Source organism: Sceloporus occidentalis, unplaced genomic scaffold (assembly GCF_023333645.1).
Source record: "Sceloporus occidentalis isolate IW3139 unplaced genomic scaffold, rSceOcc1.0.p SCAF_10, whole genome shotgun sequence".
Lineage (NCBI taxonomy): Eukaryota > Metazoa > Chordata > Lepidosauria > Squamata > Phrynosomatidae > Sceloporus > Sceloporus occidentalis.
The window spans coordinates 17380260-17396433 of NW_028316990.1; the positions used below are offsets into that span (position 1 = coordinate 17380260).

General features: G+C 42.4%; 2 protein-coding genes across 2 annotated transcripts; both read left to right on the plus strand.

Moving 5' to 3' along the window:
* Nucleotides 1-1039: 1039 nt before the first annotated feature.
* Nucleotides 1040-6019, plus strand: LOC149305988 (C-type lectin domain family 3 member A-like). The gene is made up of 3 exons (XM_089540389.1): nt 1040-1192; nt 2763-2846; nt 4306-6019. Exons 1-3 carry the CDS (start codon nt 1084-1086, stop codon nt 4695-4697), a joined length of 585 nt encoding a protein of 194 aa, XP_089396515.1. The 5' UTR covers nt 1040-1083; the 3' UTR covers nt 4698-6019.
* A 1494-nt stretch (nt 6020-7513) lies between these two features.
* LOC149305989 (uncharacterized) lies at nt 7514-15779 on the plus strand. Its single transcript, XM_089540814.1, has 5 exons — nt 7514-7981; nt 10166-10342; nt 11393-11599; nt 13927-14140; nt 15521-15779. The coding sequence occupies exons 1-5, from the start codon at nt 7514-7516 to the stop codon at nt 15697-15699; spliced, it is 1245 nt and encodes a 414-aa protein (XP_089396940.1). The 3' UTR covers nt 15700-15779.
* Nucleotides 15780-16174: the final 395 nt, after the last annotated feature.

The following is a 16174-nucleotide window of genomic DNA, read 5'->3' on the forward strand; positions in this document are numbered from 1 at the left end:
GCTTTAGCAGCTATGGCTCAATGCTATGGGATTCTGGCAATTGTGGTTCTCGGTGTTCCATAGCATTGAGCCACGTCCGTTAAAAGTGGCGCCAAACTGGAATATTTCTGCAGTGTGGAGGCAGCTTATGTAAGAAGGAAGACAGAAATTGTGAAAGAAGGGAAGAACTGAGTTTGTTAACTGAGGCATATTTGTATGACCTTTGGAAGGAATAACATGCGTTTTGTCAGACATAAAAAGCTCAGGTTTATTGAGAAAGCCTGGTATGCTCTTTTGAACAACCACCAGTCTCTCTGGTGTCTTCACAACAAGTAATGCTTTGTGGATGGACCTTGGAGAGCCAAGCCCCTGCAGAAAGCTGAAGCATTCCATGTTGTTTACTTCGTTCCAGAGCTATAATCATAACAAAGATCTATGTGACGAGACTTACCTACGTGACCACAGTGTGGGATCTTGGCCATGTACCAATGGGAGTTGAATCCCAGCAACATCTGAAAGGTTAAGGTTTCCCATCCCTGTTCTACAAGACCTAGGAAGCTGTTAACATTCTCAGTTGCTTCCTGTTGCACCCAGAAGAAAATACGTAGGGTTAAATAATGTCATCCCACCATCATTCTCAAGGTATATCTCTGTTTCTCCATCCAGTGTTTTTGCAAATCAACTGTAAATCGTAATTCCCATATCCCACTGAAAGTAATGGCAATACTTGTGACATAAATAACTAGCAACATTAAAAGCGTACCTGTAAGTTACAGCCATCGTCATGAGCATCTAATTCTACATTATAAACGCTACAAGAATTTTGTCTGAATAAATATATCTCACATTGGACTGTAAGCCTGACAAATTCAGTGGGTCAGAACTAACAGGAAATGTAAGTCTGGAAGGGGAAAGAACAGAGAACAAGAGAGCGCCTTATGATGAAGCCAAAATGAAGGAGTTCACTCAGTTCATAAACAAGGAGCAGAGCCAATTCTCTCACTACACTTTTATAAAGCCCAACACTGTCAGTTCTTCCAGGATGCAATTCTGTGAAGCACTCAAGAGCTGGTCTTGAAGACTCCTGCACACCGAAGAAAAGCTATGGCACAAAAGAGATGTCTGATTCTCCTCCTTTTTACTATACTTTTGCTGGATCATATCACTGGCCAGTCTTCCAAAGCTAGGAAACACAGTAAAAGGAAGGTGAAAGGTAAGCAACGAGTGAAGATATTGTGGTGACTGTGCTTATTATTTTTTAAATGATGTGTAATATAGTATTTGATTGTATCCAGGGCAAATATATTTGCTACAAGCATTTATTGTCGCTGTTATATTAGTTCATTTGATTTGGATAATTCTGTTTGTGTGTCTTTAATTACACTTATATCCCGGTTTTCCTTCATCATGGACCACAAATTGGTGTACAGTACAGATTTCTTGGACATGGATCAAACGTAGACCTATATAGCATCAGCGATGTTGTTGTGCAAGCATGCGCTTTTAGACTTTGCTCTGCAATCATTTACTATAAAAAACCCAACAAATTTTAAATCATAGTAGGGTTCTTATTCTGAGGTTATCTTTGTGGTTCTTAGTAGTTTACTCCAATAATACAAGAGCACATATTGCTTTCATATTTTCCTGCTGCACCCAGCGACCAGTTCTTTCCAGCTCTATGTATTTAGAGTCATATACGACCATCACCATCCACCATTTATTCTGACAAATGTAAAACTTTTCCAGTGCTGAGTATTCAAAGTTACAAATCTATGGATGGTCAAGTTCTGTGGAACTCAAACTCTACCTTGTGCAGATTTCAATACTCAGAACTGGAGAAAGCTCTACATTTGTCAGAATAAATGGTAGGTGAGGTATTTGCAACCAATTGGAGTGTACTGCAATACATCAAGAAGGTGCCAAGTTAAGAAAGGCATGCTCCTCCAGCCATGCACCTATGTGAAGGGATATGTCAAGACTCTGTGGGGTAAAGCTCCATTGGCATGTATATGGACCCTAACCCAGGCAACAATGGACTTAGATCCCATTGAAAATGAATAGGATCTTCTCGCTCAATGTCTGTTCCTTTAAATGGGAAGCAGGACAAACTTTCCCTGGATTGAAGCCACTGAGGCTGTCACATCAGTGCTATTGATGAAGATACTTTTTGTATTGGCAAAATAATAACACAACAAGATGTTCCTTTAAAAATGCACAAGTGATTTTATTTATGATAACTGGACCATTGTAGATGAGCTTCCCAAGTTAATGTGAAAACTGCACAATTCACTTTATTCTATATTCATTCTACTGGCTTTTATGTCACTAAAATCCATTCTGATTTTAGATGCTATCAAAGGTATTGTGTCTGAGTCTTCTGGACATGGTTCAGCACTTTGGAGAGCTCCGTTCGAGTCTGAATTAAAACTTGGTGTGAATTTACTACCCCACTGACATGGGATCCGCTCGTCTCATTGTTGCCTTAGTCCATATTTCGGCATGAAGGATTTCCTTTCTTCCCTATGTAGAAGAGAATAATATTCTGATCTGTCAGCAATCACAAAATAACCTGCCAGTGCTCCCAGCAAATGTTAAGACCATGTAGTACAGTTACAGTATCTGTATAGTACTGCAGAATTCTGTGCTGCAGTGTTTTGTGGCTTCCACTCCTGTATTTAGTCCAAATGTTAAAAGGGCTATCCAAAATGCATTTGCACAACCTAATGTAAATATGTCTAAAGTCTATAGGCATACTAATATATGTCAACGTTTACTTATTTAAGAAAAAAACGGTGACCTAAAGAGTCAAATCGACAAGCTTTGGCAAGAGGTCAACTCCCTGAAAGAAATGCAAGCACTACAAACAGGTGAGTCTGAGTTTTTAATGTTCTGTTCCTACACAACAAGGATAACAGACATGTCTGTGAATGAAGATGCCCAGTGGAAGAGTGCTTGAAAGGACTGATTGAAAAAGAGAACAAGCAGATCAGAATGCATGGCTTTAATGTTGGATAAATTGGGACAGTGCTGTCACATAATAGTGTTGAATTTTATGGATACCATGGGCCACTAAAAAGACAAATGAATGGGTCTTAGAAGAAATTGTGCTGGTTTTGATATCAGTCTATTATTGTTTTGATATCTGTCTGTTAATGACAGAACCTGGGAATGTTACTTTTTGTATGGACTGGGGAATTCTGGGAGTTGTAGTCCAAAAGTGACCTCCCCAAGATTGTTTCAAATGCATTTGGAGCAGCGCCTTAGGAAATCTGGTGCAGTGTTTATGTGCTAAACACTAGGTTGACCTCATGCACACCTAGCTTTACTTTGGCACTTCATAGTCCAAAGTAATGAAAAGGCCTTCAGATCCCTGTCTGTGGTCCAAAGCCAAGTATACACCTATTTCCTGAGAGTTCAACCCATGCTGATGTCAACACAAACATCCATTTTTCCTTGCCATGTGCCACGAAACCAGTGTGACAAGGCAGAAGGGGCTGTTTTTCAACTAGAAATAGTACAAATAACAGCCCTTGAGTCATTTTTAGCTTCCCACCTCCTTCATCCCTTCTACTGAAAACCCAAAAACCAAAACAGCTGAAAGAAACAGTGGCCAAATGCAATGTCTAAACTGGAAGAAAAATTAAACTCAGTGTAGTTAAGGTTGCACACATCTCAGTAGCAGAACCAAAACTTGGGGGGAATACTTTATGGACAACAACTCCCATAATCCTCTGGTTGAAGTCTGGCAGTTGTCATCTGAAAAGTAAATTTTCCACGTTCTGAGTAAAACAGATGCTTTAAGGCAGTAGGTCCAAGCCAAGCAAACATATTAGGCTAAACTGACAACTTCTGCAAACTGATATTATTTCCTGCATTCCTAGTTAAGACAAATTCATTCCAGCCAGTGGCAGATACATCTGGATTACTTCATGTGAAGTATGGTAATTCCCGATTTCAGGTTTACCATCTGAAAAACATGAAAGAGGAGGGAAGAGGGGGAAAAGCAAATTCAGACATATGTACATTGCTAAAGTCCAAAGCACAGAAAATGTTCCACTGGCCTCTCAGGCAATGCAATTGTCCCACTTCCCTTTTCTGCCAATATTACGTTTAGAAATCACAAGTGAGAAGAGAAAGTGTAAAGTTATTTTAAAGAAGAATAAATATGGTCATTTTAGAAGAAGCCCCTGGTGACTTGGTTGGAGACTAAGCTTCAGTCTGTGGACACCAATTGATATCCTTCATTTTAAGCCTTCATGGTAGTTTTGAGTAATGGCGATAACTGAAGCAACTTTAATCAGCGTGTCCATCCTCTTCCATTCACAGTCTGTCTTCGGGGAACAAAGGTCCATAAGAAATGCTACTTGGCATCTGACGGTGCCAAACATTTCCATGAAGCCAATGAAGACTGCATCGCCAAGGGAGGGACTCTTGCTATCCCTAGAGATGGCGACGAAACCAATGCTCTCCGAGAATACGCCAAGAAGAGTTTGGCAGGCGGGGGAGACTTTTGGCTGGGTGTCACAGACATGGTCAACGAGGGCAAGTTTGTCGATGTCAATGGGATGGTGCTCAACTACTTCAACTGGGACAGGTCACAACCCAACGGAGGGAAGCGAGAAAATTGCGTCTTGTTTTCCCACTCGGCTCAAGGGAAATGGGTAGACGAAGTCTGCCGTACTGTCAAGCGATATGTGTGTGAATTCCTTATCCCTTAAGCGCATCTACAGCTTGCAGGCTGCTTACTACCTAACTCTGAGAAGACACATTAGCTGGCATCCTGTTAGTGATGTATACCAATGTAATTCTGGCATATGTCTTTTTTCAGTCATTGAAGAGTTAGGAATACAACATTTTCTGCCATGGAGGACTCACCCTCCTCCAACAATCTCCCCCAATATGGCCATGCAGTGACCAAGGAGGTGGTATGTGGTTCATATGGATAGACACATGATAATGATGGCATCCTCCAAGACCTCCAAAAGACCCCTGATACATCCTAGGTGATGCATTCATCAATATCTATCCAGCTATAGTGACATAATTTTATGTTCCACCACCATTCCCTCCTCTTTACCAGCCACTAAATGGCTGTGTTTGGAAGTCTAGCAAGAGACAGATGGATCCTTTAGAAAGGAGAGATGGAGTATAGTTCTTTCTGAGCAGAACTTTATGCTGTATCTCCCCATGCAGGATCTTGGGCATATGCCAGGGTGCCATTTTGCAATTACCAGCCTTTGCAACAAACCCATTAAACTCTGGGCAGAGAATCCCCACTGCACAAATATTCCCACTGAAAACCAGGTGAGCAGGAGCTGAAGATGCCAGAATAACCAACCATTGACAGGTAGACCTTCTTGTTCATTTAGATTGCACACTTCTTCTTATGCACACCTTTGTGTACCTTTCCCTTTAAAGTAAGCATTTGTTCTATTCATTTACTCCCCTTCAATTGCAAATAGTGCTGTGTCCAAAGTACCAAAGGCTGCAATAAGGTGGTAAGCGTGGTCACACCACTTACTTTTGTGAGGAAGCAGCTAACATGGAACGTAGTTCAGTGTTTGTTATAGATCCATGATTTGATGTCTAATGAAAGGGCACTAAAATCCTAATAGTGGACTGTGAGGGGTATACGTGACTGAATAATTTTCTAAGCATCAGGCCTTTAAATTCCAAGGTTCCTTAGATATCAGGATGCAGACAACCACCTTTCAGTCCCTTGTTATCAATACTTGCTAAAGTGCCTATCCAGACTCTCAAATTTGATTAATAAATTGGACAGTTTGGACGAAGGCTAAACATCGGCACTATACTATTAGCAGCTATCATTGCAAAAGCCCCTTTACTTCACTGCCCCTATGAAAACTAGGGAGTAATGTGTAGCGGTTGAAGATGCCTTGCTTGTTGGAGCTGGATTTTGTATGTTGATCAGTAATAGAATAGTCTGCCTGCTCTCAGCATATCGATAGTGGTGAAGAGAGGGCACATCTCTCACCAGGCCTTACAGCAAAACATTTGTAAACCTTTTTTACTCTGCAAACTTTACACACTCTAATAAAGTTATTTTAAATGCACAATAGTTGTGACCTTCTGTGGAATGGTGTTTCAGTGCATGACTGTATGTGAACTGGGGAATTTAAAACTATATGTCCTGTGCACACATACTGGGGAGTAAAGACAATGCAGCTCATGTAGGTGTTACTTTGGCAGCTATCAAGATGTTAAATGTAGCTTACAGTGCAATGCAATATGATGCGTGTCTACCTAGAAGTAAGTTCCACTGACTCTAATGGGGCTTACTTCTAGGTAAACAGGAACAGGATTACACCCATTTTAGTTTGAGTTGCTTTATCAATTAATGTGTTAATTGGACCTGCACACAGATAAACATGGATGCAAGCTTACTGCTTTCACTGTGAGCCATTTTGTTCAAATATGATAAAGAGTGGGATAGAATACATAAGTAAATAAAACAGTATGAAAAATGCATACGTGTATAATAGCAGGTTTCGTCTCAGAAGAGGTATATAATCCCATAATAGAAGGCAAGTATGTCCCTTATACAGCTGGTGCTTGCAAACTGCAGTTTTTATAAACACTTGTATCAAAAACGAGGATTGAGTCCAGATGTAGTCATGCTTCCATCACTGCATGCTTAATTAATTAATTGATTAATTCCTTGCCTTTCCCCCAGCATGGGGCCAAAGCCAGTAAAATGACACTAGAGCTGCATCTGCACTGAAGAAATAATGCAGTTTGACACCACTTTAACTGCCATAGCTCTGGACCCCTTAGTTGGGTTGGGTCTAAAGGCAAGCTTTGGGAAGCTTGGCCCATTGATGCATCTGGGTCCCTTGATTGGGTTGGGTTTAAAGGCAAGCTTTGATGCATCTGGGTCCTTGCGTTGGGTTGGGATGGGTCTAAAGGTAAGCTTTGGGAAGCCTGGGGCACTGAGGCACTTGTGTCCTTTGTTTGGATTGGGTTGGATTGGGTTGGGCTGAGCTGGGTTGGGTTGAGTTGGGCTGGGTTAAGATGGGTTGGGTTAAGCTGGGTTGGGTTGGATTGGGTTGAGCTGGGTTGAGATGGTTGGGTTGAGTTGAGTTGGGTTAAGCTGGGTTGGGTTGGGTTGAGTTAGGTTGGGTTGGGTTAAGCTGGGTTGGGTTGGGTTGAATTGAATGGGGTGGGTTGGGCTGAGTTGGGTTAAACTGGGTTGGGTTGGGTTAAGCTGGGTTGAGTTGAGTTGGGTTGGATTGGCATGAGTTGGGTTAAACTGGGTTGGGTTGAGTTGAGTGGGATTGGGTTGAGTTGGGTTAAACTGGGTTGGGTTGGGTTGAGCTGGGTTGGGTTGGACTGGGTTGAGCTGGGTTGGGTTGGGTTAAGCTGGGTTGGGTTGAGTTGAGTTGGGTTAAAGTGGGTTGAGTTGGATCGGGTGGGTTGGATGAAGTTGAGCTGGGTTGGAGTGGGCTGGGTCTAAAGGCAGCCTTTGGGTCCGACTGTCGCTGGGTCTGTTGCCACCGGGCCTCCTGGGCTGGCGATGGGGGAGCTGGAGGGCTGGGGCTGGGGGCGTCTGGTGCTGGAGGCCTCCCTGGCCACCCTCTTGGCGGGGCTGGTGCTGGCGGGGCTGAAGGGGGCTCTGGGGGCGCTGCGCTTGTGGGGGGCGCGGGTGCCGGGGCTGCTGGTGGTGGGGGCGGGTCCGGTGGGTCTGTCTGCGGCGCTGGTGGCTCTGGCTTCAGGGAAGGTGCGGGAGGTGACTCTGCTGGAGGAGCGGCCCCGGGAAGCCCTGCTCTGCCGCCCGCAGCAGGTGTCCCTGGAGCCCCGCAGCCTCCGCTTCCTCCGGCGCCTGGGCCTCGACCTCCGCCGCTTGGAGGGCGCCTGGCACCAGCAGCGCTGCTTCTCCACTCGGCTGGGGGCCCTCCAGGAGCAGCTCCTCCGCCTCCTCCTCCTCCGACGGAGCCGCAGGAGCCAGAGCAGCAGCCGCCTCTGCCTCCGCCTCGGAACCAAGGTCAGCAGCAGCAGCAGCAGCAGCAGCAGCCTAGGGAGCCTCGGGGGCAGGCTTCAGAGGAGGGTCTGCCAGGGGAGGGCAGGGGCCCAGAGAGGGGCACTGGCCCAAGGGCACCCAGAGGGCTTCTGGGGATGATGAGTCCGGATTCGAACCCTGGGCTCCGGAGCCCTCTATGTATGCAGGCGTCTAATGGCTGTGTGTGTATAGAAGAGCCAGCGGAGGGGGTATGCATACATACATACATACATATATATGCACATATATGCATAAAGAAGAGCCAGCATGGTGTGTGTGTGTGTGTGTGTATAGATATATAGATATATAGTGTGTATGTGTGTGTATATATATATATAGATATATAGTGTGTATATATGTGTGTGTGTATATATATAGATAGATAGATAGTGTGTATGTGTGTGTATATAGATAGATAGATAGATAGATAGATAGATAGTGTGTATGTGTGTGTGTATATATAGATATATAGTGTGTATATGTGTGTGTGTGTATATATATAGATAGATAGATAGTGTGTATGTGTGTGTGTATATATAGATATATAGTGTGTATATGTGTGTGTGTATATATATATATATATAGATAGTGTGTATGTGTGTGTGTATATATATATATAGATAGATAGTGTGTATGTGTGTGTGTATATATATATAGATAGATAGTGTGTATGTGTGTGTATATAGATAGATAGATAGATACATAGATAGTGTGTATGTGTGTATATAGATAGATAGATAGATAGTGTGTATGTGTGTGTGTGTATATATAGATATATAGTGTGTATATGTGTGTGTGTGTATGTATATATATAGATAGATAGATAGATAGATAGATAGATAGATAGATAGTGTGTATGTGTGTGTGTGTATATATATATATATAGATATATATAGATATATATAGATATATGAGCCAGCATAGTGTGTGTGTGTGTGTATATATATATATGTATGTATATGTATATATAAGAGCCAGCATGGTGTGTGTTTGTATACTCTCTCTCTGTGTGTGTGTGTGTGTGTGTGTGTATAGAGAGAGAGAGAGAGAGAGAGAGGAGCCAGTGTGTGGGACACAAAGGTGCCTCTGAGCACAATCTGAGTTCAAGATGTTGCCTTCATCCAGTGTCAAATTACACAATTACACTTCTGGTTCCCACCCCTTGAGTTCTCTTCCTTTTTCACAACTTGTGTTAGGAAGCAGAGGAGTCTTTGCGCTATCGCTTTTCTGAGTCCGAGAAACTTTGCATTCTTCAAACACAAACACAACAACCCAGCAAGAGATCTGCCATTGAGATCCCTTTTGCTCACCTGGGACCTCATCAAGATCTGATGTAAGAAGAGCAGGAGACTGTAGATGTTCATAAATGGAGTGCTTAAAGCACGCCTTGAACAAGTGCCACCTTTCAAGCACAGAAATAATCTCGCACCGCTTCAGAGGCTTCTCTTTATTGCCCTTATTCTCTATTCTTTTCCAAAGTGTAGTCCAATTCCGTGCCGACTTTACATCCAGATCAGCACACAGTTTTGATTCCTGTCTTAGGAGTTAACAGACTAGTTCAAAGGTACAGATACCAAGGCTTGTTTATTTCGGTGTGTAGGAAATTATCGGACCATTGTACTTCTGTGATTACTTTAGCTAATAATGAGTTAGGACTGAGTAATCTGTAAATCGGGGCGGCTAAACTCATTTTCGTTGTGCATATTTAGTCAAGCGAGTGACTCGATAAGCCAAAACAAACAGGGTTTCTAATGGGGCGCTGGGGGCAAAGATTAAAGAGACAAAACAAACCATCGCCTATCTATTTTATAGCTATCTATTTTAATACTGTAATGATTTAATCTCTTTTTAATGTGCTTTTCCTATGTCTTAAATGGTGCTGTTTTTAATGCTGCGAAGCCGCTCTGAGTCCGTATCTCCCTGAAAATTAGATACCGCATGATGTGCTGTTTTGAATTGATATCACTTCCCTTAGATTTTGACCTACCTTGCGATAAAGAAGTCTGAAAAAGAGCACCTATTTACTTAGTTTTGCTGTCTTTCCTTGGCATGCCTCTTGGCATCGGAGGAGCCGTGTTTTAAAAACTGGGGCAACCAGGCTGGGATCTTAATGTCTCATCTCTACTTGCAGTGTTCACAAGCCACTCTCCCCCTCTTTCTCTTTATTAGTTTTCAGAAGAGTTTATTAAAAAGAATTTTACTCCCAATTGGCCAAATATAATCATCGTAGCGGATGGATCCTGCGGAGAATCAAGTACGATCCTTGGAATCAGCCCGGAATACACCGTCGAATCGTGCAATGCCTATGGAGCCAACGCTGTCATCGAAAGGCCAGATCAAAGACAGGTAGCCATGAACAAGTGGATAGTGACCACTATATATTCTTCCCTTGGTCTCTTACTCATCACACAGCAAGTGGTTGTTGGAGCCATCCAGAATCCAGATGGTTTATTCATTTGATGTTCCTAGTTGTGGCACAGATTCCTTCTTTGCTTTTGTAAACCCATGCCTAGCTCTTAATAATAGACAGACAGTTTCCCTTGCCTGTTCTGCATCTGAACAGGGGATGGAGGTGGGAAGCAAACATGTAACAGATGATGGGAGGTATAGAATCATAGAGTTGGAAGAGACCGCAAGGGCCATCCAGTCCAACCCCATTCTGCCATGCAGGAACTCACAACCAAAGCATCCCTGAGAGATGGCCATCCAGCCTCTGTTTAAAGACCTCCAATAGATGTTTAGTCCACGACATCTAGAAGTCACCAGGTTCAGAAGAGGTTATGCTAGAAGCATCGTGGGGTGCCTGGTTATTATCAAGTGAAGAATCAAATGAGTACGAATATCAGTTTTAGAGAATGGAAATCAGTGGTGGAGTTGGCACATTTACACTAGTGATTCCCAAGCTTTGGTCTTTCAGATGTTTTTCACTTGAGCTTCCAGAATTCTTGACTGTTAGCTTCTGGATATTGAAGTCCAAAACAGCTAGAGGATCATAGTTTTGGTGACCACTGTTTTAGGCTCTCAACTGAGTAGTTTGCACACAGTTAACTCAGCAAAAGGAACAGGAGAGGATGGCACAAAGTCTTGCCCCTCCCTGCCAGCTCAGGCAAAAGCAAACTGCTGCAATGTCTCCAAGCTTGTTATAACATTCATTAAGGATTTTGCAATTTTGACCACACTCTGATGTTCCATACATGTCCCCGTTTTTACCCATGAAATGTTAAAGAGTATGTGGATTGTGCTTAGAAATGGAAAAATTGGTATTTATACCTGTTTGGCTATTCATATATAGAAGATGTGGTTGTGGCTGTGGGAATGAATTGGTTACATTTCCCCACTGGAGCTCACATCCTTTCTTATGTGTTCTTCTCCTCCCCGCCCCCCCCCATATCATAGGTTCCAACCCCAGAAATCCGTGCTCACAACCTGTACTTTGATCTCTCTGCGTATGGCATGGATATGTCCGTCCTCAGAAAGGAATCTCCAGCACCTGGGTTCCATTTGAAAATCTATGGAACCTTTCGCAACCGTTACCTGGCTTTGGCATGCCCTGCTTCTGACTCCAAAATTGTGAGGTTTTTGCGCCACACTCTTAATTCCGCAGTGAGTATCTGGAGTTGTTGTTTTGCTCAGGGTCCAGTAACCCAAACATGCATATGGTTGTTGCTGCAGTCCGTTTAGTAACCTATTTCAAAATTCAGCAGCCAAGCAAGACTGTTCTTGGTTAATCTAATAAACACTACCTTCCTCCTATCTCCCATCTTTTGTATGTTTTCTTGCCAAAAATAAATGCTTGAATATGCCCTTGCTGTATACCAAATGATGCATAGTCATCCTTTGTATCCACTGGGGCTCTGTTATGGATGTCCCTGCGGATGCCAAAAACACAGGACCTGAATCCCATGGATTCCAGCGGTGGTGCATCATGACTAAGTGGGGATTAAAATCATAGATTTGCAAAATCCAGTCTAACCATTATACTACAGTGATCTCAAGACTTACAGTAGGCTCAGGTTTTCTTATCCATCAAGAGCAAACAACTGTGACATCACCAGACTCCTCTTTGTGCCATTGCTAGGCATCACTTTGCGACCACAGCAGCTCTCACCTTGTGAGTCTCAGACCCAGAAAATGCTGATGGCTGCCGGTGGTATGATATTTGCATCCATGCTGGTGCTTTTATGCTGCTTAGCTCTGCATAAGGATCTTGGCCTTTCAAAATGTTTCCGGCCTGTTTCCAAATGAAGTGCTCAAGATACATCCCAGAGCGCACCTCTCGCACCTGCGCGGTATAGAAAACATTGGCAAGTACAGCTGTTCTCTAATATTCCTACTTGAAACAACCGGGTTTTATATTTGAAAGTGAGCGCCACTGAGTTCAATGGGATTTAGGACCAAACAACATAGTATATTAACTATGTCCTGTGCAGATGAGGTTCAATATCTTTTCTGCTCTTAAATAAGTGTGCATGGGCCCTTCCCTACTAAGGGCTCTTTGTTGATTTATCCAAACTGACCTTTAACTTAAGATATAAAAGAGATAATAATGTGATCATTTATGGACTGCTCAATAAATCATTTCAAGTAATTATCGTGGTTGGTTTGAGTTTCCTCTTTCCGTTAAATGTTTATCTTCAGCATGCCAGAAAACAAGGAAATGAGTGTACTCTTAATTCGTGTTATAAATCATTATTAGCAATGTGAACCCAGTTATGCTCAGGAATGGATGGTTTTGTAATTATACTAGTAGACTTTGGCTTGATGCTGGTATAGTAGACTTATATCATACTTAAAACAGACTCGCTGTTATTATGAGCAAGTGTAGCTCCAACTTACTGTCTTTAAAGTGTTTTAAGTTTAAGCTATGATAAGCTTTTCTTGAAATTCCATGTTGCTACATGAGTTACATGAGGTTGCTTGGCTTCATGTGTCCCAGTTGTCATCTGCAAAATGTTGGAGAATATATGGGAGAGTACCAGTCTTTAGGTGATGAAGCAGCAGAGCAGACAAAATAAAGAGATAACATATTAGGAGACTTAACTGCTTGCATTTACCCCTAATCCTTTCCGGAGGGAAAAAGTGGCAAGTGTAAATGTGTTTTCACACTTCTCTGCTTTCAGAAGGGCCATGTAGACATGACTGAGAGGGGGACTGTGGATAGTGACATCCAAAAGAAATTAAATGAAGAAAGAACTGATATTAACAATGTGCCATGAACTGTTTTTCTGAACATGCAGATAGGAACCAAGAGGACTGTTTTCTTACCTATCAGCTATTCAGATGAGTGGTCCGCCAATAGATTTCCCTCTCCCCATATCTATCCATCATAGAGAACATAGGTGCTCACTCTACAGGAAATGAAAAAGCTAGTGAAAAGGCAGCACTGATCACCAATGTGTATATGGTGCGTACCTGGATATTTATGGCAATTCTTATCCCACCGTTGCTGCTAGAAAATAATTAACAAGTATTGTCTACACAGAGCTTGTATCATGAATTTTGTTCTGCTACATTAACCAATAAGAACAAACCCTGTACGTCAAGGACATAAGGGCTTCAAGGACTGTTTCTACCACCGATCATTTATATCAGACTCTTGTTTTGCAGACTATTTTTCTTATAGCAGCTGTTTCTGCTATCTTTGAAAAATGACAAAGCAAGAAAAAAAGCATGCATTTGGCTTATGCGTATATGGAAATCTTTAAAGGCCCACCTGTTCCATGTGTCCTCATTGTGGTTTAGAGAATGAGAGGGACACAGATCTGTTTGGAACAAATCTAACATTTCCCACTATTAATCTATTAACAACTTAGTTTTGTTGTACAGTTGCTGAACACAAATATCTACTCTTAATGTGCAAATGATTTTGGCAAAAGTTTCCCCGAGATCACGATGGTCATGGCTCTGAACAATTTTTCTGTTCCCTGCAGATAATGAAAAACATATTCCACCAGGCTTTCAATGCCTACAAGATGGATATTGAACCCAGAGTGAATGAATTGACTCTCCATCGTATCCAGTGCAGTGATCGACTCTTTGAAATCATGCTTTCCCATCGGCGAGTGACAGCTGCTCTCATCGAGGGGAGCAATACGGTTGTCACCATAGAAGGAGAAGCAGCCAGGGTGCTCAATTTTGACACTGGTTAGTTTTTTCCAATAGATTGTTGTTTTCTATTGCACAGAAGGGGAGCAAATATGAAAGGTTTTGGAGAAGATTTTGGTATGCAGGGTGCTGCTGCTGTTGATCTTTCATGACATATAGGCTTCTTCCAGACTAGTGCAAAGAAGCCAAGAGTTCTCCCAACTAGTTGGTGTTCTTTCCTCTCAACTCCAGTTCCAAATGGATTTTAGCTCCTGTAAAAGTTTGAAGGAAGAGCCGGCATGGTGTAGTGGTTTGAGTTTTGGGGAGCATCTCCAGTGTAGATGTAGCTTGGCACTACTTTACCTGCCATGGCTCCATTCTACAAAACCCTTGGATTTTTCGTTTTGTGAGGCACCAGTGCTCTTTGGCAGAGAGGGCTAAAGACCTTTTAAAACTACAAATCCCATAGGATGGTGTTACAGCACTTAAAGTGGTGTCATATTGCGTTATTCCTACAGTGTAGATCCAGCCTTGGACTAGGACTCTGGAAGTTGTTGTTGTGTGCCTTCAAGTTGTTTCCGACTTTTGGCAATGCCAAGGCGAAGCTATCATAGGATTTTCTTGGCAAGTTTCTTCAGAGGGGGTTTGCCATTGCCTTCCCCTGAGGCTGAGAATATGTGACTTGCCCAAGATCACCCAGTGGGTTTCCATGGCTGAGCTGGGATTCGAACTCTGGTCTCCCAGTGTTCATAGTGGCCCCTAGAACTTTGGGAGATCATGGTTCAAATCCCCACTTGGCCTTAAAAATCTACCAGGTGACCTTGGCCAAGTCGCACTCTCTCAGCCTCAGAAGAATGCAGTGACACCCCTTTTTCTAACAAATCTTGCCAAGAATACCCTGTAATAGTTTCATCTTAGGATCAAAATACATAGGAAACGAGGCTGAAGGCATCATGGGCACCTTAGCCAGTCTTCATTCAGTTCTCAAGGCACCACCGTGGGCAAATTTGCCAATCGTCAGACAGCTGTCTTGAGAACATCTGCTCACTCCTCTGAATATTGAGCTCCAGAAAAGGCATGCTTTTCCTTTTTTAAAGGAACAATATTCTGAAACTCACCACGAAACAGTAAAGAATATTTTTCTCCAACCCACATCATCATCATTATCTTTATATCCCACTTTTCCTTACAACTGGGAGACGAAGCAGCTTCCAAATTTTTAAAAGTACCCTTCTTGCTTGTTTTCTTCCTTTATAGTTTAAACTCCACTCTTCCTTATAAAAGTGCCATTCTTTGGTTGGTTGTTTTAAATCTTAAAGGACGGATAAAAGCAAAGGAACTAATTTTTTTCCCTTCACAGATTGACAGGAGTTTAAGTTGGTCCTTGAAAATAACAGGTCTTTTTTCCCCATCTCCCTCTTGAAACTCACCCTCTGGCAGGCTGCGGAGTTAATCTCGGATTGAGAGGCTTGGAGTCGACAGAAGAATTAATCTATAAAGTGGCCACGGCCGTCGATCAGCATGATATCTTTGAGGCGCTGGCAGCTAAAATCTGGCATTCAAAGCAAGTGACGGAAGATTTCAAGCAGAATGGGTTGTCTGCGGCAATGTTTGAATGAGCCGCTTATGGGGAACGACGAGGATCCTGTACCCCACTGCACACAAAACAAAATGGAATATAACCTTTCTATTAAAGGGAGAGGAGATGTTAAAAACATAATAGGATCATTGACTTTAGGCATCATTAACGTTTCAATCAGTTCAGGGCCAAACAAATATAAAGGGAGAAGATCCATGTCATGTCTACCTGAATACACCAAATCTCTGATTTTGGGAATAATAATAATAATAATAGTTTATTTTTATCCCGCCTCTCCAGTTGGATCTATCTCTACTTGTAGTTGGTTCTACCTTTAACCTCCAAATGGATCAAGGAAAGTACTATGAAAATAGAAAGCTACACACACACACACACAGAGTATATACGTATATATTTGTGCAATAATCATGACTATTCATGAAACCTGAAATTGACCCATTTTAGGTGTTTCAAAAGAGACGTACAACTCGCAACGTGGTATACACAGTCCAATT

Coding starts and splice junctions, on each gene's coding strand:
- LOC149305988 (XM_089540389.1), top strand. CDS start 1,084: ATGGCACAAAAGAGATGTCTGATTCTCCTCCTTTTTACTATACTTTTG. Junction 1,193..2,762: donor CAGTAAAAGGAAGGTGAAAG/GTAAGCAACGAG, acceptor TACTTATTTAAG/AAAAAAACGGTGACCTAAAG. Junction 2,847..4,305: donor AATGCAAGCACTACAAACAG/GTGAGTCTGAGT, acceptor TTCCATTCACAG/TCTGTCTTCGGGGAACAAAG.
- LOC149305989 (XM_089540814.1), top strand. CDS start 7,514: ATGGGGGAGCTGGAGGGCTGGGGCTGGGGGCGTCTGGTGCTGGAGGCC. Junction 10,343..11,392: donor AAAGGCCAGATCAAAGACAG/GTAGCCATGAAC, acceptor CCCATATCATAG/GTTCCAACCCCAGAAATCCG. Junction 11,600..13,926: donor GCCACACTCTTAATTCCGCA/GTGAGTATCTGG, acceptor TGTTCCCTGCAG/ATAATGAAAAACATATTCCA.